This window comes from Leptodactylus fuscus, chromosome 9 (genome assembly GCF_031893055.1).
Source record: "Leptodactylus fuscus isolate aLepFus1 chromosome 9, aLepFus1.hap2, whole genome shotgun sequence".
Lineage (NCBI taxonomy): Eukaryota > Metazoa > Chordata > Amphibia > Anura > Leptodactylidae > Leptodactylus > Leptodactylus fuscus.
Window position 1 is genome coordinate 82,921,508 of NC_134273.1, and position 23,230 is coordinate 82,944,737.

General features: G+C 46.6%; 1 protein-coding gene across 5 annotated transcripts; it reads left to right on the forward strand.

The window, feature by feature from the left end:
* Nucleotides 1-1,714: 1,714 nt before the first annotated feature.
* On the forward strand, nt 1,715-22,783 carry CCDC71 (coiled-coil domain containing 71). Of its 5 annotated transcripts, none has more exons than XM_075286390.1 (2): nt 1,715-1,856; nt 21,425-22,783. In XM_075286390.1, exon 2 carries the CDS (start codon nt 21,462-21,464, stop codon nt 22,560-22,562), a length of 1,101 nt encoding a protein of 366 aa, XP_075142491.1. In that variant the 5' UTR covers nt 1,715-1,856; nt 21,425-21,461; the 3' UTR covers nt 22,563-22,783. The 5 variants fall into 5 exon arrangements, with proteins under 5 accessions (XP_075142491.1, XP_075142490.1, XP_075142492.1 ...); XM_075286389.1 differs by lacking the exon at nt 1,715-1,856 and adding an exon at nt 7,166-7,240; XM_075286391.1 differs by lacking the exon at nt 1,715-1,856 and adding an exon at nt 7,217-7,240 and having other exon boundaries at nt 21,428-22,783.
* The last annotated feature ends 447 nt before the right edge of the window (nt 22,784-23,230 follow it).

Sequence of the window (23,230 nt, forward strand, 5' to 3'; positions counted from 1 at the left end):
GTTTGGCTGGTTCATTAGTTGGTTGGTTGATGGGTTCATTAGTAAGGCTAGCTATACTCATTAGATTTAAGACAGCTGTCATGGCGGCCATCCAGCTGATGATGAGATTGTTCGTATGAACGTCAACATTATCAACTAAATTGCCCTATCAGACGTAGTTTAGTTGTTTTTAAAAAGTGCAGTGAATCGGCACAGGTTGGCTAATGATCATCCGGGCAACCATTTCTGACCATTCATCGGCCGAAATGAACCACTTGGCCATTGTGGCCAACAAAACTGTAATAAGTATGGCTGGCTTTAGTTAGTTGGTGGGATCATTAGTTAGCTGGTGGGTTGTCTCATTAGTTGATTGGTTGGTTCATTAGTTGGTGGGTTGGTTCATTAGTTGGTTGGTTCATTAGTTAGTTGGTGAGTTGGTTGGCTCATTAGTTGGTTGGTTCATTAGTTGGTTGGTTCATTAGTTAGTTGGTGGGTGGGTTGGTTCATTAGTTAGTTGGTGGGTTGGTTGGCTCATTGGTTGGTTGGTTGGTTGGTTCTTTAGTTGGTTGATTAGTTGGTTAGTTCATTAGTTAGTTGTGGGTTCTTTAGTTAACTGGTTGGCTCATTAGTTGGTTGGTTCATTAGTTAGTTAGTTGGTTGGTTGGTTAATTATTTTGTTGGAAGGTCGGTTAGTTGGTTGGCACAAAACCAAGAACATTTTACAGTGCATTATCAAAGGTACTAAGTTGTTGCTTCCACCCATGTGTGACGCATAGTACGACACCAGTGTCAATAAGCGACGTATCATAAAAAGTCGGCCGCTATTTACCAGCTTTCGGGAGAACCTTGTCTGTTTAACCCCTTAAGTGCCGGTGTTACATGCAGAGATGAATCAGATCAGGAACTTCCCGTGTTTTGATCCATGCACGGCGCCAAGCCTTGTATAACCGGCCATTTTGTAGATATAGTCCGAGTTTGAGGGCGAGCAGTATATTCTAGATTTTAGGAGCAACTTAGATCATAACATCAAAAGAAGACAACCCAAAAAGTAAACTTTCCATACACTTCATATAGGTTTTGACTGAGGGTGCATGTCTTTTCAAGAAGATGTTGATGCCAGACAGCTCTGGTGGTGACTTATCTACCTGGACAGCCCCTTTAAGTTATTTTTGGCTGCCGTATGGCTTATGGGCACTCAGTGTATATTTCCTGACGTAGCCATAGGGGGTGCAACCCTCTGCCACTTAAGATGGCGATTTATAATGGGTAGGTGATCTACATGGATGTCCATGGCTTCTTTCTTTCAAAAACAGCATCACACGTATCCACAGGTCATGCCTGGTATTGCAGCTCAGCCATGTTCAGGACAATGGAGTTGAACTGCAACACCACACACCACCTGTGAACAGGGGTGGCGCTAATTTAGAAAAAAAAAAAAAAAAGTCTCCATTGACCATGTGGCGTCATTGCTTGGAAAATTTCTGCTTGATGTATGCACGTAGGCATAGATTTCTTCCAGCCGTACAAGATAAGAATCTCTTATGCAAGAAATTACCCTTCAACGACAGCAAAATGAACCTGCCGGGGACTGGCAAAACCCTTCGATAATTGGCATATATGAGGAAAGAAAGGTGATAATTACACCTAAGAAACAACTGGGAAAACAAGAGGCTGGGATGGCCCGCAGCCATGACATGATAGCAGAGTCCCCGGCCTTGCAGATTAGTCATTTCCTCTCCGCGCACCCCTGGGATCTCTCCAAGACGATTAACCCTCTTCATTCAAGGTGAACAGTCTAACGCGCTTCCAGACGTGCAGTCACTTCTAGGCCAGGCCCGATGATCCTAACCGCAGAATTTCAACATCCAGGGATTAAAGTGAGTACGCAACCCTCAGCATGTGCGCTTTGTTGAGGGATCACGGGAGGACAAGTGAAGCTCTGATTAAACAGAGTAAGCCATTTTTTTGGCAGATATTCAGAGGAAGCCTCTCACTCGCGCGCTCGCAGCCTCGGTGATGTGATCTCTTCTTATGGTTGGGAGGTCCCATCGGTGCTAAACTACAGAAGAAACCTTTGATTGATTCAGGACCATTTCATTTTATCGCCTCTCCAGGAGTTAAAGTTGTCAGAGGGCGGATGTACACTTATGAGTTATTACTCCAGATCTTTTTCTTGTGGTGTCACTTTCTTGGAAAGGCTTTTGTTGGGTTTGTACCAAAGTGAGGAACGTTACTTTCGGTTGAATGCAAGAAGGGCCGCCATGATGTTCTCTGTGGGACTCCTTCTGATATCCGGTCACGCGAAGGCTACTGAATTTGTTCATGAACATCAACCTGTTTAATAGAAAGTTGGCGCCGAATCTCATATTGGATCATTTGATGTGGCGTAGAAGTCAAGGCCGACTGGTGGAGTCTTCCCCAATGGTAGATGTTGGACAAGAAGGGTTGAGTGGTTGGACCTCAACATGCCTAATCCTTTTCTTCTTAAAGGGGTTCTCCATGGAATCAGTATTTACTTCCTTTGGGGTTTTGTAGGCGACAAACCCAGGGGTTCTGAGTCATGTGATCAGAACCAGCCCCGGCCCCGAGTCGTTCCTCTTTCTCCCTCCTCTTGTTCATCGTTAGTTACCTATATCATGGCAGATGGCTTTACTATAGTAATGATGTCTTCATTCAGCCCCCATCATACAGGTACGTGGGAGAGGAGGGAGCGACCTGGTGGCCAAAGGCTGGTTCCAATCATGTCACGTGGTTGGAACCAGCCCAAAACCGCAGATGAAGTAAAGACGGGATGCTAAAAATGTAGCATGTCCAACCATTCCATTGATGGGGGAGAGTCAGGGGGTCTGGTCCAGCTGAAATTGATGGATTCCTATGTACAGGGATCTTACTTAAAGGGGGTTTCTTGGACTTACAAATTCATATCCTATCCTTAGGACATTCAGTGGGGGTTCACTACCCAGGACCACTACAGATAATCTGGCTGCACGTTCATCTGTCACATGGTATAATGGCAGCTCAGTCTTATTCAATGAATGGGTCTGAGCTGTAATACCAAGCACAACCACTATGCAATGTCCAGCGCTGCGCTTGGTATTCAGTGAAGGGGCAGAAGATTTACCCAAACATTGGAGCCTCTCCAGCCAGCTGATCAGTGGGGATCATGAACATCAGCCTCGTATGGTTCCTCATGGTTCCTCGTATAATGAATCCCAAGATGTTAATCTGTATATTGTTTTATAGAATGAATGGGCTGTAATACCTGACACGTCCTATACACAAGAGTGGCGCTGTTCTTGAGAATAAAAACAAGACCCTTCTTACTGATCCCAGACAACCAATCCGTCATTTCAATCTGATGTGTTTACCTTGGCCAGGTGTGCATGCTGATGGCGACTTAAAGCGAGCACGTCCTTAGCTGTATGAATATAATAGGTATAAATGAGTATACCAGGACGATCCCTACAGCGGTGCGCTCACAGGTTGCATGCCTCGTTCCAGGCTTATCTTATTAGGATGCTGATTAACGTGTCTCTCCGTCAGCGGCGTCACATTCCCCGGAGATCACTTTTCCGTCTTTTGCGTATCCCACTTTGCCACTTAATGTCTTCTGTCTTCCTGATTAAGACTTAGCTGAATGGCTGCAGACGACTATTACAAGCTGTTATCACCTCGCGCAGAATTGCTCGGTTCACGGGAAGACGAGAGGCCAAATAATGGGCAATTAATTGCTGACATCTGTAATGACTGCAGGATTACAGCACGAGGCCACCAGGATCAAATGTCATCCACATTAGTATTGCCCTACCCTCAGGACCAGAGACATTAGGCCTCCTGCACACGACCAGTCTCTGGAACAAAGCGACCATAGCGCTTGGTAAAATGAGAAGCAAGTGGCCTTGGTCTGGGATTTCACAATTATTTCTGATTTTTTGGAAGTTCTGCATTGGAATTTCCAAGTTCCTGAAAGAAAATGACCTATTATTAAGCAAGTTATACGTATTTTATGAGAATTTTTTTTTTATACTTTAAAGAATTTTCCACGTCACTTTCTATTTTTAGAAACAATACTGTATTATACAATTTTATTTTTGACCACTAAGCCTAAGACTAGACTGACAATTGCCAATTCTGTAGTGGTTTTCTTTACGGCAGTCACTCCAATTACAATAGAAGATAACACCTCTATAGATAACACCACTGCCCCATTATTACATCACTACGGACAATAGATGATGTCATAGCTTATCTCCTCCCCCTCCCTGCACCGAACACGTCTAGAAAACTCCCATAGACTGCAACGAGTCAACTCAGACTATTGTTGTCTTGGCCGTCACTATGCTGTAAAGCAGGTCACTAAATGCTGTTAATAGGGTAGAGGAGAAGCTTAGTCAAGATGGCCGCCTCCATAATTAGTGATCCTTTGCATAGAACTTATGGGAGGTTCAAAATCCAGGGCCCCAGCCAATCGGCTGTCTGAAGAGACTCTCGACCTCTTCCCTACGCTGATGATGTCATACTCATGGGTCACATTCAGGTCCATTAATCTCTATGGGTCTGATGGATATGGCAGAGTACAATGCCGGTGTGTGTGACCTTTGCTCCATGCAAACTGGCACAGACCCCTGTTTTTGTGATCATTGGGGCCCCGCAGGGATCAGACACATATCTTACTCCTATAACATCCAAATATTGTTGCATTTATCCCTTGCAAAAATGGTGATAAAGGTCGGCCGCGAACCAGCAGGTCGCCCAATGGTTGGCTCGTTCGTACTAATGACCCCACTATCAACATCCAACTAATCTTCCCAATTGAGGAACAGATTAGGAAACCTGGCAAAGGACTGGCCAAATTTGACCAATCATGTTGTATACAATATGTTAGATTTCCAACAGGACGGATCCGTTTTTTGGCATCGGTCTGCCACCACCCATTGGGGGTCATTTTTTTTTAAAAAATTGTTGGCCGAAATGGCTGTTTTGGTTGACTTCTATCCCACCTAAATATTATAGAGACTGCCCATGCTGCGGCCGCTGCTAGAGAGGGTTATTGGTGGTGATAATGTGTATAGGGACATGGAAATAGGGAAACAATGGGAGCACCAGGGCCCTCTGTTGCACCTGTTGTGGTGGTGTCAAGCAGCTGTCAAGCCTCTATTACCCCTCCCCCTTCCTTCTCCATCTGCACCTGTCTTCTAGGGGGCTGCTCCATGGGATCTTTGAGACATCTGCCCATTTTGGGACCCCCTCTACCACTGCATTGACTGTGTCAGTACTGGGCGTTACCAGCATCATATGGGTATATCAATGTACCCAAGTGTGAACCTAGCGATGGGCGTTCTATCTTCTCATAGCCTGTGCACTGAAGGATTAGGGTGTGCCGCAGGACAATGGCACGTGTGTTGTTCCCAGTCTGGGCTGACGCTCACTCTCCCCGAATTAGTTAATCTGATAATAACCGTGCGGAGCGGCGAGATCTGGAAAACGTCCAACCTGACAACCAACTCCGTCCAGTGTCGGAGGGACTTTACAATGACTTAAAGGAGTGTCAAAATGATCCGCTATCCATAGACAAACATTGGTAGGGGTCCGCTCGCTTTTTAGGAAAATGGGGGAGTCTTGTCCTCCATTCAATATGGAACACTGGTTGGTCCAAAAAACTGCTAGCCACGACTGGATGCTGGTGCTGTCTGGATTAGGCTCAAATGAATGGACCTACTGGGGAGGGAGGTGTCGTGCCACGGATACTGCGGTGGATTCCACTGCGGAATACGCAACAAGAAAGGGCAGGTCGCTTGTTTTCTCCGCGAGCGGTTTTGTAAAAAAAAGAAGTGAACGGGTCCCATTGAAGTCAATGGGAGGTGTTTTTTTTGGACCAGATTGTGAGGCAGATTCTGTGTCAAAATCCAGTCCAAAAATCCTGGTGTGAACCAGGCCTAAAGGGGACAGGTTTTCCTAAAAAGTGGCCGAGACCATATAAAACTTTTCTTGCTCTGCGCCCCTGGAGGTTTGTTGGCATGTACGAGGTACGGGCTACACGTCCATGACTTTGTGTTTGGGTCCGTGAAAGACAGTTCATGAGGGGAGCGATGAGCGTCCATGTTTTTGGTGGCCTCCAGCATTTGACTGAGCCGCAATGTGGGCAGGAATGGAAGCTTTGCTGAGTTTTGCAGCTCGGGACTCACAGGGACATGTGAAAATCACAGCCATGTGTACAGGACCATAGAAAATGGATAGTACACTGTCTATGTGAACAAGGCCTTAACAATGGTGTGACTAGGGCCTGATCGTGTCCACGCCTCGGCCGAGAGAAACAGATGAACAGACCTGTTTTTAATGGCCGTTCTGCATCTGTTCAGTCTCCATTTGGCTGTTTTTAGAACGATTGTCACACAAGTGTTCTTGACATGTGAATAAGGCCTAATAAGTGGCTGTACACATGTGACACATCAGCTTCCTGGACTTGTTATCAGTCGTCTCAATCCTTCCTCCGTGGCTGATAACAGAGAACAATAGACTGCACAACAACTACAGAAAATATCATGGGAAGTTTCATTTCTTTTTATAGACCATTTTTGATTCCTATGACAGCTTCCGGCCCACCATGACAAACTCTTCAGTGACGACGACAGTCCCCGGCCTGCGATCCTATTCCTTTAATAAGCCATTTCCTCCGAGCTTTCCCCCTCCATCCATTATCTAAATCCACTCCCGCTTTCCTGACAACCCCACGAGGCCTGGCCTACCCATTCTCTGTACTGGTTGGAGCGCACGCACCATGCAAAAATTCTGGCCATTGTTGAGGGGCCGTCTAAGAATTGGGCTATGACGTTGCAATCGTTGACATTGTTGCACCCAGAAAGGGTTACTACATGTGGCTGACATCAGACATTGTGATCATCTACGGCTCCACCAGCTGTGCCCATAAATGAGCAATGTGAAGGTCCATGAGGATTTTTATTTTTGCTATTTTTTATTTTTTTTAATTGTTTTTGTCCTATTGAAATGAAAGAGTGCGATGAAAGGAAAGATCCAACCACCAATCCCCAGCACATAATGCAAAGCCTGCTCCAGGCGGTGGAGACACAGCTCACTGTGTGTGGGGGAGGAGGAGTAAAACTGCAGTATGCAGTGGGGGAGGGGAAGAAGTATTATCCGTGTTCACTGGAAACCCCGTGGCTGTGCCTTTGATACATTCCCTAACTGACAGCACATTAACATTCAGCAATTGTGCCCTTCGCCCTGCCGGAAAGAGGAAGAGGTATGATTGAGAATTTCACATATCCCAGGGGTGTCAATGGGTTTTTGCATTAGGAGCATCTGTCATGCATAAAAAAGGGCATCCTCTAAGACTGGGGGTGGAGGGGGCAGGAGATCTTTAGGCTGCATTTTTCCATGATAGGTTGCACCAGTCTCAATGAAACAATTTGGCTTGGGTTGGGTATTGGAAGAAGACGGTCTTACAGGTGGTAGAGATTTAGGTAGATGGAGTGGGCCAAGGAGTCGTGGCATCCTGGCATGGGTGTGGGTGGAATTTACTCCAAGGTCATGTGGCGTAGTCCGTGGGCCCATGCTCTAAAACAGTAATAGTCCAGAGGACGACACCCCAATGTGAAGGCCACTAAGGTCTATTACCTTGGGCTTTTTGGAAGATGGGCCCCTAGGATGAATTTATCTAGTGGGCCCAAGGAACCTGAGTCCAACGCTGGGTATAGTCATCTCTTGTGCATGTTGGTTTATGGTTGAAAAAAATTACACAGGCCAGGCTGGTTTCCTGGCCATAGATGGTGGCCTGAGAATGAGCAATGTCAATGTGGCCTCCTCCAATGAGACCTCCAAGAAGTTAGTGTCCTCCTGGCCCAGCCAAGTCTGATCCAAGTTGGAGATGATCCATTTTTAATCAGCTTTCTATTGTTTTGGGGGTTCTTGGGAGACCCCTTTATGTTAGAAAGGATTGGAACCAGCCCCTTGTCCTTGTCCTCTCCTGTGCTTACTGCTAGATATCAGAACTTTGGGGCCAGGAGACTCGACCATTATAATAGTAAATCTAGGCCCATAGTACAGGTAACTAGCAGTAAACGGGACAGGAGGAACTCGGGGGCTGGTTCTGATCAAAAATACATAGAAAGTAAGGGATAAAAACTTCCATGGAGAACCCCTTTAAGTGTCCATATTGTTGGGCCCATGCCAAGAGCCGGTCTTCAGTAACACGTCCCTAACCTCATTCTCAGGGTGACAATCCACATTAGATTATGGTTGGCCAATTTCGGTGGGAGCGGTTGGGCATCTGTTGTGTATTGGGCTGTCCAGTGACTCCACCAATGGTGATTGTTGGTGGAAAGTACAATGCGTTTGGGTGTCCACTTGGGAACCCCCCGGCCCCTCCCCCCCAACAGAAACCTAGTCTACTTAAAAATAGACTACAGACTATAATAGGGTTGGCCGGGTTTCAGCCCGAAAAGGACAAAAATTGCAGAAAAATCGGGTTCGGGGACAGAAACCCCTAACGAATTTTAAATGCTGGTGTGAACCAGGCCTTAGCAAGGTCCAAAGGAATAGCTGACGGGCCAAATAATCCTGCAGTTCACCACTGTTGCTCCGAAGCTGTAAAGTGAACTTTCAACTCCCCCTCCCACCTCTTTATCTTGTGACCCTTCCTCGCACCTCGCGCCCTCGGCCCACATTACAGCCCACCTCCATTCTCTGCACCAGCAATGCAAACTTCTCCTGTTTGCATTCTATTCATTCCTATGGACGGCCCGGCCTGTTTACTGGATTTCTGTGGCAGAGTTTAATTGGGCAACGGGCCACAAAAATACTAAAGGGCTAATATCGAACACTGTGTCCCGTACACCCAAGGCGCGGTTCACTCGTCTGATAAGATTAGATCAGACAGGGAACAGGGAAGTAAACACCATATTACCTTGGGCTAGATTTTGGCCAAAAATTATGGGCTGAGGGTCGGCCAAACTCTATGGCCCAGTTGTGTCACCTGGCTCGCAGCCTGCCAAAACTTAGCCTTGAAAAACATAGTTGTGTGTATGGGGCATAGAAAAAAATGCATCTGTGAATAAGGGGGGTGTACTGTCCAAAACTATGGCGCAGAAGGCGAGGTTCACATGGCGCAATTTGGAAAATAATTTGAGGCCGTCTAACACCTCACAAGTGCCGACCCTGTGGAATCGGGGAAATAACCATGTGAATAGACATATTAAAATCAATGTGTTCCCAAACCGGCCGGCTGGAATTTGGATCTGATTTGGAGGCGGAATCTGCATGAAAATCCACTCCAAATTTTACCGTGTGACCTTACTCTAAGGCTCCACATTTTTGGGTACTGCGACAAAAAAATTCTACGTTTCACAGTAATCTCATCCGCACACTTGTCTCTCTGCATTTTGGGGGCGGAAACCAAGCAGACCCTATTATAGTCTATGGGGTCCGCGGGTAACCACTCTTTAAGTGGATTGGGTTTCCGTTTTTCGGGGTCCCCAGGCCGACCCAAAGAACGGAAACTTGAAAGCAGGTGTGAACCTAGCGTCAGGGGAAAATAAGAATCACCTCTGAAAACTATGTCTGAAAACCGAACAACGGCCATAGCATAAGTTTTCTGATCACGCGGTTTTTAAGAGTAAACCACACAACCACCCCGTCTGGCTGCGGCCTAAGGATCCCGTGTGAAATACCCTGTGAGCGGGCGTCCTGATGGATCCGTGTAGACAGTAACGTCGGGAGTAACCAGGGGACTTGAGGAGATTATTCTGTGAACCTCGCCGGCGCATATACATTATTTCCTTCACGCCTTGTCACGTAGATAAACCTGATTAATCCTGACACATAAAGACGCCGCACGACCCAGGCTGGTAACATCACAGCTGGTGTTTCATCCCTCAGAAGTGAAATGTATATCCGGATCAGCGGAATGTCTGCAGGTCTAATGATCTAATGGCGCTATAAATATTATACTAATAACCCTATCAGTTACCGGTCCTTGCCACCATGCTGCTGTGAAGACCCAGGGGGGGCAATAACTAGAGATAAACAGAGCCAGCACCAGATATTGCAAGGCCAGGGGGGCAAAGAAGAGCCTGTAAGAAGGAAACCCCTGGATTAGGTAGCGGCGTATGGCGGTGTTATTAGGAATTGTGTTGCGGTATTAGATGACCTGTATGGGAATACGATATGGTGAAATTGTATGGATGTTTATGGCGGTGTTGGTCTGGCACTACATGGCATTATCATGGCCATCGGTGAATAATGGCCATGTGATGTCTGGGTTTTTTTATGGATGTCACACGACGGCATTACACTCAGTGTCAGTGAACGAAGGCTATTTACATGGTCAGATGCGACCCATGGTCAGGTGTGCTGCAATACCAGACACAAGGACAGTAGCATCCATTATACGCCAGAAGTGAAATGCAGCATGAAAAGGCCCTTAGGCCCTATGGACATGGAAGGGGAAGGCCCAGAAAATATTGTCCATGCATTGGCCGGAATTTTTGACTCAAACCCAGTCGGGACTCCTTGTATCCTAGCAGTAAGTGTCCTGTACTGTATATTGTATATTGTATGGACAGTAGATCTGCAAGGAGTCCGATCACTATGATGGAATCCCGGTCTCCTGACTCGGTTCGGGCTTGGAAATCTAGCCAATGTACGGACCCGATTTTCCGGCCCGTATTTCCCTGTGCCCATAGGGCCTAACATTGAAAACTAAGTGCAAAGATGGTCGTTACTTATGGGGTATTACTATGCAACAGCCTCGAGTCAACATAAAGATAATAGTATGTGAGTATATGGGGAAGAGGCGATGTCCAGGGTGTAGCTATAGGGGGTGCTGTGGTAACAATCACTACTGGGCCCTGGAGTTGCAGGGGGCCTAGTAGGCCTGTCTACAACATAAGGTGACGCCAGTGGTGTAGCTAGCACATGGTTAATGGAGGCCCTGTTACATATATTACATTGGGGCCCAGGAGCCTCAGGTTACTCCTCTGGGCAGTGTATAATAATAAGGAGGAACTGCTGGAGTCTCACACCACGACACAGATCTATCCGTCTGTGCTAAATACAGGACTTTGCCGTCTTCTTTCTGCCCAGTGGAGCCGAGCTCTAAATCCAAGCTGCCGAGGATGTGCGGTGTCTAAACAAGCCGCGCGGAGAGAACAGACTTCATCACCAAGGACAAGATATTGGCAGGAAGTCAAGGCAGCGACTGTTTGTGTAGGCAAAGATGGAGCTTAAATATGCAAAGGCCCCGAGGAATAAATTACTGGTGTATCTGAGGACAACATGCACCCTCGGTACCAGTAGTTAAAGGGGTTGGCTGAGATTAGGCGAGGTTCACATCTGCGTGGGTCTTTCTATCGTTCGGACCCCACTGACTATAGCAGGGTCCGCCAGGGTCTATGCTGGGCATTTCTCTCTGTTGATTCTTGGCGGTTTCTGCAAGGAGCCGCAGTGCCAGGCGTCACCAAATATGCATTCAATTTTTTTGTGTGTGTATACTGAAGGAAAAGCCTCGAGAAAGGATTTAAAAAGAAACTTTCACCAACTTCAACTCTTCAAATACTTCAGTAGCCGCCCCTCCACTGATTCCGACGCAGTTGAAATTTTTTCTGTAGCCCCCACCATTCCTGAGCAATCCTCTCCATTAGTTTCACCATAGTTTTGCACTTTACTGTCAATTGGGCGGCGCCCGACTGCAGCAGGGATACAGGGACCGCCCATCTGATAGTAGAGAGAGGAAACTACCAGCACTGAAAGCTCAAGAATGGTGGGAGCTAGAAAAAAAATTCCAACTACGCCGGAATCAGCGGAGCGGCGCCTACCGAAGGATGCAAAGAGGCGGAAGTGGTAAAAGGTCCTCTTTAAAGGGAATTCCACCTCTGTTCAGCTGACATGTCAAGGGTTATCGGAACGGTCACGTAATAGGGTGCCAGCACTTGGCCTATTGGGTTTGTAGGGTCCGTGTTTGTTGGGGATACACAAGGAGCCCACTGTGATAGTATTGGCTATGGGTCACATGACCTGGAGGGCAGCACCCAAGGCCTGGCAGCTGCCCTCCCCCACCCGTATGATACAACCCAGTGCCATTTGCTCGCCGTCCACCCGCGCACAAGATTATTCCGATGGATAAAGAAGTCACAACTGCGCCGATCATCTCCCTGACGGCAGGATCAGCGGGAGGTCTCCAGATTTCCCAGCAAACATAATAGAATAATTAAATGTCAACGTCTTATTTGCTAAACTGGCAGCTTTATGGCTTATGCCGCGCAAATTCTCAGGCCGTAAGCGAGATGTGTTTATATCTGGAGTCGATAAAAGGGCAGATTCGCCGTCCATTCTCCCCTCAGTAATCCTCCTGTAGCCATTTTTTTATTCTAAATGGAAATTCAGACACAAGGATCCTCATTCATTTGCTTCGCGGTCTAATCCGCACAATGACGCAAATTTCCGAAATTTAATTTCCATGTTAAAAAGATCTGCCTCAGAGATAAATACTGTTGTGGAAAGCCCTGGTAATGCTCAAATTCATCTGTTTTTACATATTAGGATTTTTTTCGTATGGTAGATAAGAATATTCGCAACGTGTAAATGACCTGCGGCGAATATTTCCAATTGACTGTAACATACGTAAAAACTAAAACTGCGTCATCAGAGAGGCTCACTGTAGTACAGTGGGGTACACAGCGGTCAACCTCAGAGGACTGCGGCCATAAACTAATGAGCAAACCGCCATTGATTTTCTGAGGTAATTTATAGGCCACCGAGAGAGGAATTACAGTCAGAACGTAAAAATAAAATGGCCGTAGAGTTGTAGATGAGACTTCGGAGACGCAGATAAAAGTTTGGTCATTTTATTTTATTTACTTACAGAGATCCTGCCATGTTATAGTGTTTGTTACTGCGGCCATTTTGTAAAAATACAACAGGAAGTGCAGCCATATTAGAGAGGTTGTCATTTGCATCGCATGAAGTGACAATTTCCTGTCAGTCCGCCCTCATGATTTATGGAGAAGACGATCCTCAGACACCTTGACCTTCAGTTTCTGAGGTTCATTCAGTAGGGACAACCAATATGGCCGCCGTCCTGTTATCGACTACAATATATTAGGCCATATTTTTATTTTGTGATTGCAGCAATTTTTTTGGGGGGGAACTCTGCAGTCGCGTCATGGGAGTCGCACAATATTTATCTAAGTTGCCAGGGCCTGAGTTATCAACCTTGACCACTAAAGTCCATAGTAAGTCGGGGTGGTCGGTCCTAAAGATGTGGAGAGAGACGAGGGCTAGAAGTAATGCGTGAAATTTATCGGGGCCATTGTTATCGACGAACTATGGAGGCCATTGTTATGGGGCCTTTGTTATGGAGGCCATTGTTATCGACGAACTATGGAGGCCATTGTTATGGAGGCCATTGTTATCGACGAACTATGGAGGCCATTGTTGCCGTCTTTGCTATAAAGTCATTGTTATGGGGCCATTGTTGCTGTCTTTATTGTAAGACCATTGTTATGGGGCCATTGTTGCTGCCTTTCTTATGGGGGCAATGTTATGGAAACCCCCATGGTTATGGAGACCCTGTTAAGGGGTCACTGATATTAGAGATTTGTTGCTATGGGGCATTATTACACGAATATTGTTATGGGGACACCTTTGCGGCCATTAGGGACTGTTCAACCTGTACATATATTTTCACGGACACAGGATGTGGATCGTCAACGGAATTGATGCCGAATTCGCCACGTGTGAATGGGGTCCAGGCAATGTGCCCCTACTGTGGGGGTAATGTGCGATGTATGGGCATCATTGGTCTCATTCAAGAGTATTGGGATATTTTTACTCTTTGATTAGAACGCCATATTGTCTGGTGGGAGAACGGGGTCGGGGTACTTCTTTAATGGGATTGTCCGAGGAGTTAAGATTACCTGGCGGACATTGGGTCACTGGATCAGTAATATAGTCAGCTCGCCGCCATAGAACAGGTGAATGACCTGAGAGCCGGGGTCGGGTACCGATCACATGACCTAGGGGTCACAACCCCCAAATCCATCGTCCAGTGTCTGCCGGATCAGTAATCTTAACCATCCAGACAACCCCTTTAAATGGACGGCATGGGAATTCACAAATATTAGTTGGCGCAACCAATTTTATGGCAAAAACTGCGTCCTAACTGCACCGTCTGTACCTGCCCTTGGACTCTATTCACACAAGACGCCTACTCAGATTGGAAGTGTGTTGGAAGTCCATGGGGCAGATTTATTATTGAAAATTTTTGAGCAAAATTTTTTGGACTTTTTTGTCTGCCATTTTCCTTAAAGGGGATTTACATTAAGTATGACATGGTGGTGTGAATAGCGCCGTATACCAGAGTGGGGGAGGGGAGCTGACAACTCTCACATACAAACCCATCTGCGACTTCTCATAGTAGTCAATGGGTAAAACTTTACGCCCCCCCCCCCCTCTAGACGGCGACTTTGACCCCCCACGCCCATCATGTGACCACGTATGGCCGCCTCGCCCCGGCTGATTCTTTGATAATGGCCGCATTCATATCACGACCCTTGGATTTTTTTGTGGCTACAATTTGCGGTCGTTGTCAGGATGAGACGCAGGGTGATTTTTTTGGCGTAGCCTGAGCCTGTGTGATATTATTGTAATACCCCCTCCATTAAACTCATCACCAGCCATTTAATGGCCAAACCCCCCCAATATAGCCCCCTCCAGTCCTCCCCATTCCCAGGTCGTGCTCCCAGTGCCATGGGGGAGGGGCGCCATGCCTGGTCAGTACGTGTGCTCCGCGCTAGTCCCGGCTCGGCCAGCAGGTGGCGCTCGCCCCACACCCAGACGCCATGAAGTCGCTATTACCCGCCATGGACGTTGGGGGGCGGCATAGGCTCGGGCGGAAGCGAAACGGCGTTTCCGGTGCTCAGCGGGGCGGCCATTTTTTTGTGTAGAGCGGCGGAGGCAGTGCTGGGGTGTCGCCAGGGGGAGCAGGAAGCGGTCCCCGGACGGAGGCGGAGACCAGAGCGGCGGCGACGGCACAGGCTGAGCAGGTACGGGAGGGGATGAGGCGGGGGGCGGGGGCTGAGCCCGGGTGGTCCCCCCCCCCATACCGGATCATTAGGAGCCGCCTCCCTCCTCCCCAGGCAGACAGACAGCGGCCGCCAGTGTGTGCAGTGCTCAGCCTCCTGTCATGGCCGCCCTGTATACCCCGGCACCATGTATACAGCATGCAGACAGCACTGTGTCTATACTGACTACATAGCTATATCCATAGGGACTGCACTGCCTGTATATAGCTATACAGTCACTCTATTAAAGGGGAACTCTGGAGAACACTAGACAAATACTAGCAATCCCTTAAAGGACAATTCCTCTAAATGTCCCCGTCACCCGCACGACTTCCAAGAAGGATTCGCCACCCCAGATTTTGCCCCTAGTCCTCCGGTATCTTGGGTTATCCCTTTGGCCGCCACCTGAAGTAGAATAGGACCCAAAAAGTGTCACGACCGCCATCGCCCGGTCATGTGACTCCCCCCGGCTGGATTATTTTAGGATTTGTTCACCTTGCCGTCACTTTTGTGGTTGTAGTGACGCTGATACATAACCAAGATGGCGCCAGGGAGGAGGAGAAAGTTTGGAAATTTACCAGATGGGGGCGCATTTGTCCATGACCTTTCAGCCTTAAAGAAGCGCCCCGTTTATGAAATGGGTGGAGCCAAATTGACTAAATTCAGCCTGATAGAATGTGACCCGACCAATCAGCTAGTCAGGTGACTCCTCCAGTAGAGTCGTGGACCAGTGGTGGGTGCACCAACAAGCCCTAACAAATATGGCAGCCAAAGATGGCGTCATTTATGTCACTTTACCCAACCAGGTGTCTGATCTTGTAGCTCCTCCCCCTTGTCATCTCTATGGACCGGTGGTTGGTGCACCAACAAGCCCTAACCAATATGGCAGCCAAAGATGGCGTCAGGACGAGCCCATTTGTCACTTTACCCAACCAGTTGTCTGATCTTGTAACTCCTCCCCCTTGTCATCTCTATGGACTGGTGGTTGGTGCACCACTGATCCCGAACCATGATGGCGTCAGGCAGGAGGAGACAATTGGAGCAATTTACCAATCCCAATACTCGGGATACCATCGGCTTCCCCCGTGATCACGCACTTAAGATGGCGCGTTTTTGGCATCAGGTTTGTAACAATCTATGTCATAATCTATACTGGTTTTAGGACATAGATTGGTACAAACCTGATGGATTTTTGGCACATGCCAAAAATGCGCCATCTTAAGTGCGTGATCACCGGGGAAGCCAACGGTATCCGGAGTATGGTTGAGCCCCCCACATCATTAGGCTAAATTTCCAGAAACCAATCTCACCAAACTCTAGTTAGTAGACGCTAGACACAGACTAAAGCTCCGGAAATGTCCCCTTCATGTTCTCACAGAATGTTCTAGAAGCTTCCGGAGGAGGGAGTGAAAAATCTTGTGTTTAGATAGGAGATAAGGATGGAAAGTTTCCAGAGCAGTGCTATAAATCAGATAAAACTCCTTTTCTTGCGTTGCGCTGGGCGGAACATTCTCTGCAGGGATCTATACCCGTGTCCTGACCAGGGGGGTAATAGAAACGTCTAATATCTATATAGAATAAGTAGCCAAAATGTTCTTACACATTACAGGGGGCGGTACAGGCTTACAAAAATATCAAAAAACCTCCTAAGCATTGCCATGTAAAGGAGTACAGAGCATTAGACCACGAACCAGTCAGGAGTTCACATTTACTTTCATAATATGGCGCCACCTGGTGTTCAGAATGTATAGCAATGTGCGCGTCCACCTACTGAGCAGAGTTCTGGTGGACACACATGGCCTTGTATTGGAGGCTTTTTTTTTTTTTTTTTGTCCCCTCAGAGGTTTTTTTTTTTTTTTTTTTTGCAGGATCAGTTGCGGTTTTCTTTGACATCGTTTTGGAGGCGTACACATTTTCGGGTTTTTTCGGAACGCAGATTGAACAAAAAAAAAAAAATTAAACAATTCTGGCTTTGTGTTTTATTTATTTATTTTCCGTATGCAGGATCTGTAAGTCGGTCATTATAGAAGCTGTATCATATCATACTGTATTTTTTTGGACCATAAGACGCACCAGACCTAGGGGAGGAGGAGGAAGAAAATGGGGGGGGGGGGAATTATGAGGCAAAAAAAAAAAAAAAGTGGTAAAATATTTAATAACATATGGGAGTAGTTTTGCAACAGCTACAAGGCCATGCATAGGGCGTCTTACTTTGCGGGGACGGGTGTACTTTTTAGGTTTTTTTTTTTTTTTTTTTTTGCTACTTTATTAGACATCCCCCCAAACCTTCCCATCCAGGGGGCTTGAACCTACAATCATTTGATTGCAATTCTCATAGACTGCAATACAAGTATATTGCAGTCTATGGGAGATTCTATAAATTACTATTGAGGCTGGTCATATTCCGGCCTCAATAGTGATATTATTTCATAAGGCTCCCGGCTGTCACAGAAAAAAGTCAGCTCTTGTGATCTCACCGCGCAGGGACCAGCCTGCAACGTGAAAGACACGGGGGTGAATTCTACACTTTAGGGGGGCTTTGAAGTAGTAATGTCCGCGATCAGAGTTGACTCTGATCGTGGGCATTAGTTCCAGGTCTCTGTTGAACATTACAGTGGAGACCCGGCAGCTATGGAGGCCGCTCTGCAGTAGAGAAGCCGCCATCATCTTTACAGACCCGGCATCCCCCGTAATAGTACCCTCTCAATCCAAGACTCGCAGCATTGTCCCACTGCCCAGGGAGCCAGCAGGAGTAAGACAACGCTGCGACACCCCTCCTGCCAAAACGCCCCACATCTGGACTGTAAACCCACCCCTATTTAACTCCCAAATTTGATTAAATAAAAACCAATTTTTTTTTTGGTTTTCCTCCTGTATTTTTCAGAGTAGGCTAAAACACGTTAGGTTCAGATGTCTTTCCATTTGTCTGGTCTATCGGAGAAATAACAGATCTCTTCTATGATGGGCACAGCCAGAGGGAAGCCTATTTTTTTGGCTGAAACTGCCAGATGACAAAGTCTTCCAGGACCTTTTTGTCTGGCACTTTCGTACAGCCCCCGTGATAGAGACTCCCAATACAGAAGTGTACCTATCCTTACCAAGTCCCTGCTGGTCTCTACTTGGAGGTTCCTCGTGCTTAACCCATCACTGGCTGAGGCGACATATTTTCTTTGTGTCGAGAGGCACCAGGACGTTTCGACCAGTGGGGCCCTGGTAAGTATCAGAATGGGGGCAGCAGGACTTTGGTGAGACCTCGCTTTTATAAACCCACTCTGAGCCATTTAGGTACTAAGATGTCAGACCTGGGGGCCATTGTTGAGCAGCCAGGTGACATAGTGACCCTCGATCATGACATAAGGGGACAGTGGGGTGACAAGCAGCCCCTTCAATCTGACTGCACTAAGTAGGTCCTGCACCTTGTTCAGGGTTGCCTCTGATATTGGCCATCACTGTAGGTTGTGAAGCCAGCCATACACATTAGATTTTGGACGGCCATGATATAGCCATCTGACCGATCAGGAGATCCTTCATGTAAATAATCCCACCATCAATATCAACAACTAAACTGCCCAGTCGGCTGGTGATCGGACGTTTTTGGTCGGTCATGGCCAGCTGGAAAGTATCAAAGACAGACATTTGCATGTATATGTCTTCTCCGTTACAAATGAATGGAGCGGCAGTGTGTCTTTGTGCCTGTCGCTGCATATGAATTAGGGTACATGTGACACCTCCCCCTGCTTTTGTGATTGGCTGGACCCCCACCCGCTTATCCCTTAACCCCTTTGAAGAGGATCTCCACCCACAAATTTGGTTGACGCTCTACTTCCTCCCTTTCCATAATGCTTTCGAGTTGTGCTGTGATCACATAAACATGTTCCTTGTTTTTCCATTGTTCTGGTCCCCAAAAATTTGCAATTCTAAAGCTATGGAAATGGTCCAACTGCTAGTAGGGAGGCAGCGGGCAGGACGGGAAGTGGGTGGAGGGCGAGGACTGGATGGTTTGGTTCGCCTCATTATTCCGTCATCTTAATTACAGGGGAGGACATGCTAGTCATGGATAAGGAGGTGGTTATTACTATTAGTCAGGAGGATTCCTCCGCAGCCTGGAGAATATCTCATGGGACACCTCTGGACCGTAAAACTAGGCTGCTATTTCCTCAATTTGATGTAGTTGTTGTAGAACGGGGTAAGTAGCCGTCAGACAACTCAGGTGCCGCTTATTGGAAGGGTTCAATAGAAAGGGAAATCTAACCGGAGCTCGCATCTTCCATTGAGGAGGAAAAGCATCTTAAACCTGATCATTGATTAAGGTGACCCTCACACCCTTGGTCGTTTCTGGCTGTTTCGTATAGGGCAGGTTATGAGTTTCGGTCATCGGGTTATTTCCAATTGTACTCCTCTTCCAGTCGGTTGTCCCATTATCGGACATATACACAACTTCTTCTCTACCTTAAATGGCTGATAACAGAGAATACTAGGCAGACGATGGGTATTCCAGACATCAAGGACTTTCCATAGAGAAGGTAACACTAGACTGAGGCAGTGGTGTATCCTTAGCTAGGATCCTATATAAAGTTCCCTTGTTCCCCGGAGGGTTCTCTCTGCCCATTTTTGGGCCCCGGCAGTTCGGTGTATTTATAGAATTGGGATATTTTTAGGGCAACGTGCAAACTGGAAAACACGGGACCTAAATAATGATGGAGCTGGGGACCCCCTGATGGTTCGCAGGAAAACCTAGAGACTCGGGATCTTCCCAACACTAGGTGCCTAAAGTCTTACGTCTACTGCTCCGTAGATAGTTTCTTACAAATGGATTCTCACGATGTTGGCTCCAAACTCCACTGGCGCCTCCGAGTTTTAACTCCACAAGAACGAAAGGATCGGCAATAGAAATCTCAACAACTTTTCCACCAGAGGAGTATCAGGAAGCCCCCTATATGTTAGGCTAGGTTCATATCTGTATCGGGTGCCTGGAGAATATTTCGTGGACACCACATACTCCAGCGTCTGTGGTACGCCGTACGCCATTATAGTCTATGGTGTCTGTGGGTAACCACTGTCATTTGGGTTTACCAACGGAACCAAAAAATGGAGAGACCGGCGCAAGTATGAACCTAGCCCATATAGACTACAAATGAGAGGGTTTGGCCAATACACATCTTTAGGGTCTAGATAAAGATCCTGTCTATTCTGGGACAAAAGGAATCTAATTCTACAAAAACTTCTGTGTTTACTTAGTGGGACTCCACAATGGAGGTGACCCCCGCTGTGAGGTACCTGGAGCCGTCCTTCATTATCATATCAAGAGTCCAGTGGATTGTCCATTGAAAGTCAGTCTAGGTGACTTCCTATGTAAGCTTGGCTCTCATGTTACAAGGCAACGCCTCCTATTCGAGATAAGATCTACTTTAGTAGCTTCTAGAACCTTTAAGAAAGGTATAAAAGTGGTGGAGAAGCCAGGGAGACACATTGAGGCCACATCCTGAGGTGCAAGGTTCAGAAGCTTCCCACCTAGGCCAGTTAGAAGAGCCAGTGTCCAACCACTAAAGAATGGCATCTCAACGTCCTTGGAGGCGCTGGTAAGACTTGGGGAAGGTAGAAGAAACCAAACCATATTGTGATGGCTCCATAGTGTTAGGGGAGTTTCTAAGAGTTTAATATTGTATTTATTGGTCACACGCCCAAATCATAAGAATTGGGCTGAGCTCCGATACCAAGAACATCCACTATACAATGTACGGCGCTGTGCTTGGTAAAGAAGCCACGCCAACCAATATTCCTGGACAACCCCTTTAACGACATCACTGAAAGGGAGTAACTTTTAAGAAACTGAAATATTTACGTTACTATATGTGTTTTCTCTATATTAGTATGATGTGATCTTGCGTTCTGTGCGACTTTAACCTATTAACTTGTGGTACCCTCCTGCAACTTTTACTATATATAATTTATTTTTATTTATTTTTTTTGCTTATTGTATTTGTTTTGTTTTGTAATGCTTTCAGCAAAGGGGAAAAGAAAAATTCTGTGTTTAGCGAACAATTGGGATTGTTCAAAATGTATCAGGTGTTAACTTGAGTTCTGTTCACCTTTCTGTTTTCCTTTTTAATATGCACTATATGGCGGCACACATTGTGGTCTGATGTTTAATATGCACTATATGGCGGCACACATTGTGGTCTGATGTTTAATATGCACTATATGGCGACACATATTGTGGTCTGATGTTTAATATGCACTGTATGGCGGCACACATTGTGGTCTGATGTTTAATATGCACTATATGGCGGCACACATTGTGGTCTGATGTTAAAATCTTTGAAGCGTCTGGTGGTAGAAATGTACTAACTTTGTGTATCTCATTTCAGTAGAAGGAGAAGCCAACAGACTCTTCAACCTAATGCCATGAACGGTGACAAGAGTCAGATGGAAGAGAAAGCTGTTCATTCCTGGTCACGGCTCTCCTCCGTTGGGAAGAGCGCCTTCGAGGAAGCTTTGAGAGTCTTCAACCCAATGTCGAAAGACCTGACCGACACCGAGACACAGCTGGTGACTTTTCTCCAAGGCCTCCGAGAAGAAGGCTATCAGCCCACTATTCTGAGCAGCAAAGATGTTTATGGCTACAATTCCACCACCGCCGACACGCCACCACCATTGCCACCGGTTGGACCAAAGTGTCCTCCAAAAAACACTTCTACAGTATCCTCTTCGAAATCTCACTCGAAAAATCAGACTGGTAGAACGACAAACGCTAGAGTCAATATTTCTGTCAATGCTACTAAAATTTCAAGCAAACACCCGACTAAAAACTCTACAAACTTACTGCTGACGTCACTAAAGCAGTCCGACTCCAAGAAGACAAAAGGCTCGTGCGTGGAGTTTCCTTCTGACGTGTATCCTGGGGTCTTCCCTGCCATGAAATTATCCGTTGTCTTAGAAGCGTTGGTGCCCTTTAAAGCAACGGCCTCCTCTTTGGCCAGTCTTAAGGAGCAGCCTCTCGTCATGACGTCGAAGCAAAACGCAAAGGGAAAGAACAGCAAAGCCTACCAGGCCCTCATGAAAGAGACTTCAACACTAAACGGCGTCGTCTTGAACGGGATCAACGGCAGAATTTTAAAGGAGAACGACGCTTGCAAGGCCTTTGAGATCTTGAACGGGCGAGTCCTAATAAATTCTCACCCCCATTGCAATGGTATGGCCCAAACAAAACACAACTCTAGAATGCAGACGGACATTGCCAAACAGCAAATGGGGGACAGGGACAAAAAAAGGAAACTCAACGAGGTCTCCGAGGAGGCGCCGCTCCATAAGAGGATACGGATAACTCTTCCATTAGTGAAGAGGTCACCGTTTGATAAGGACAAGTACAACTTTCTCAAGTCCACGGTCATTAAAATAGACAAAACTTCTTCAGACGACGAAGTAAGAAGGAAAGCACAGCAGATCCTACGGGTGAACCTTTCCCCCGTTCTCCGAATCCAGCCTTTATTCGTCAGCCTCCAATAAAGTTGTCCTCTTCTCTGACGTAACCCTTTCCTTGTCTTCTCCACTCTTCCAGATCTTGGGAGCTGAGCAGATGTATTATGGTTTCCACAAATGAAAGCTGCTGATAATTGGAGTCGTCCTCCTTTTATTTCCGTGGCCATTTTTTTTTTTTTGTCACTTTATTTTTACAGTATACTTACGCGCAATGCTACCGAACACTCAGCCATGTCTTGTACGAAATATTTCGGGAAGGGAGGGGGGGGGGTAATCGAACTTTGCTCTTAGACTCTTGTCTCTTTTTTCCGTAATCGTCGAAGGTTTTGATACATGGCAATATGTATATTTTGTGCAATAGTTCCGACCTCTTTCCTAAGGTATAATATGCACTGTGATTTTTGCTTCTCTGTATTGTTTCGATCGATTTGGCTAGGGACTGTTGTACAAATCCTTTATTTTTTATGATACGAACTTTTAAAGCCTAAGATGGTTTCTCGGCGACTTTGCTGGAGTCACTTGAATTGCGGAATCGGGAGTGATAGGGATAGAAGGGATTCATTTGGAGTCCTAGTTTTGAGACCTCCCTTTTTTTGTAATTTTTATCTTGGGTCTCGGTAGACTATGGAAGGGAATTTTTCAAGTTATCTCCTGACGTGTCCTCAAGATGGAACCAGCACCATGGAGCTTGGTAT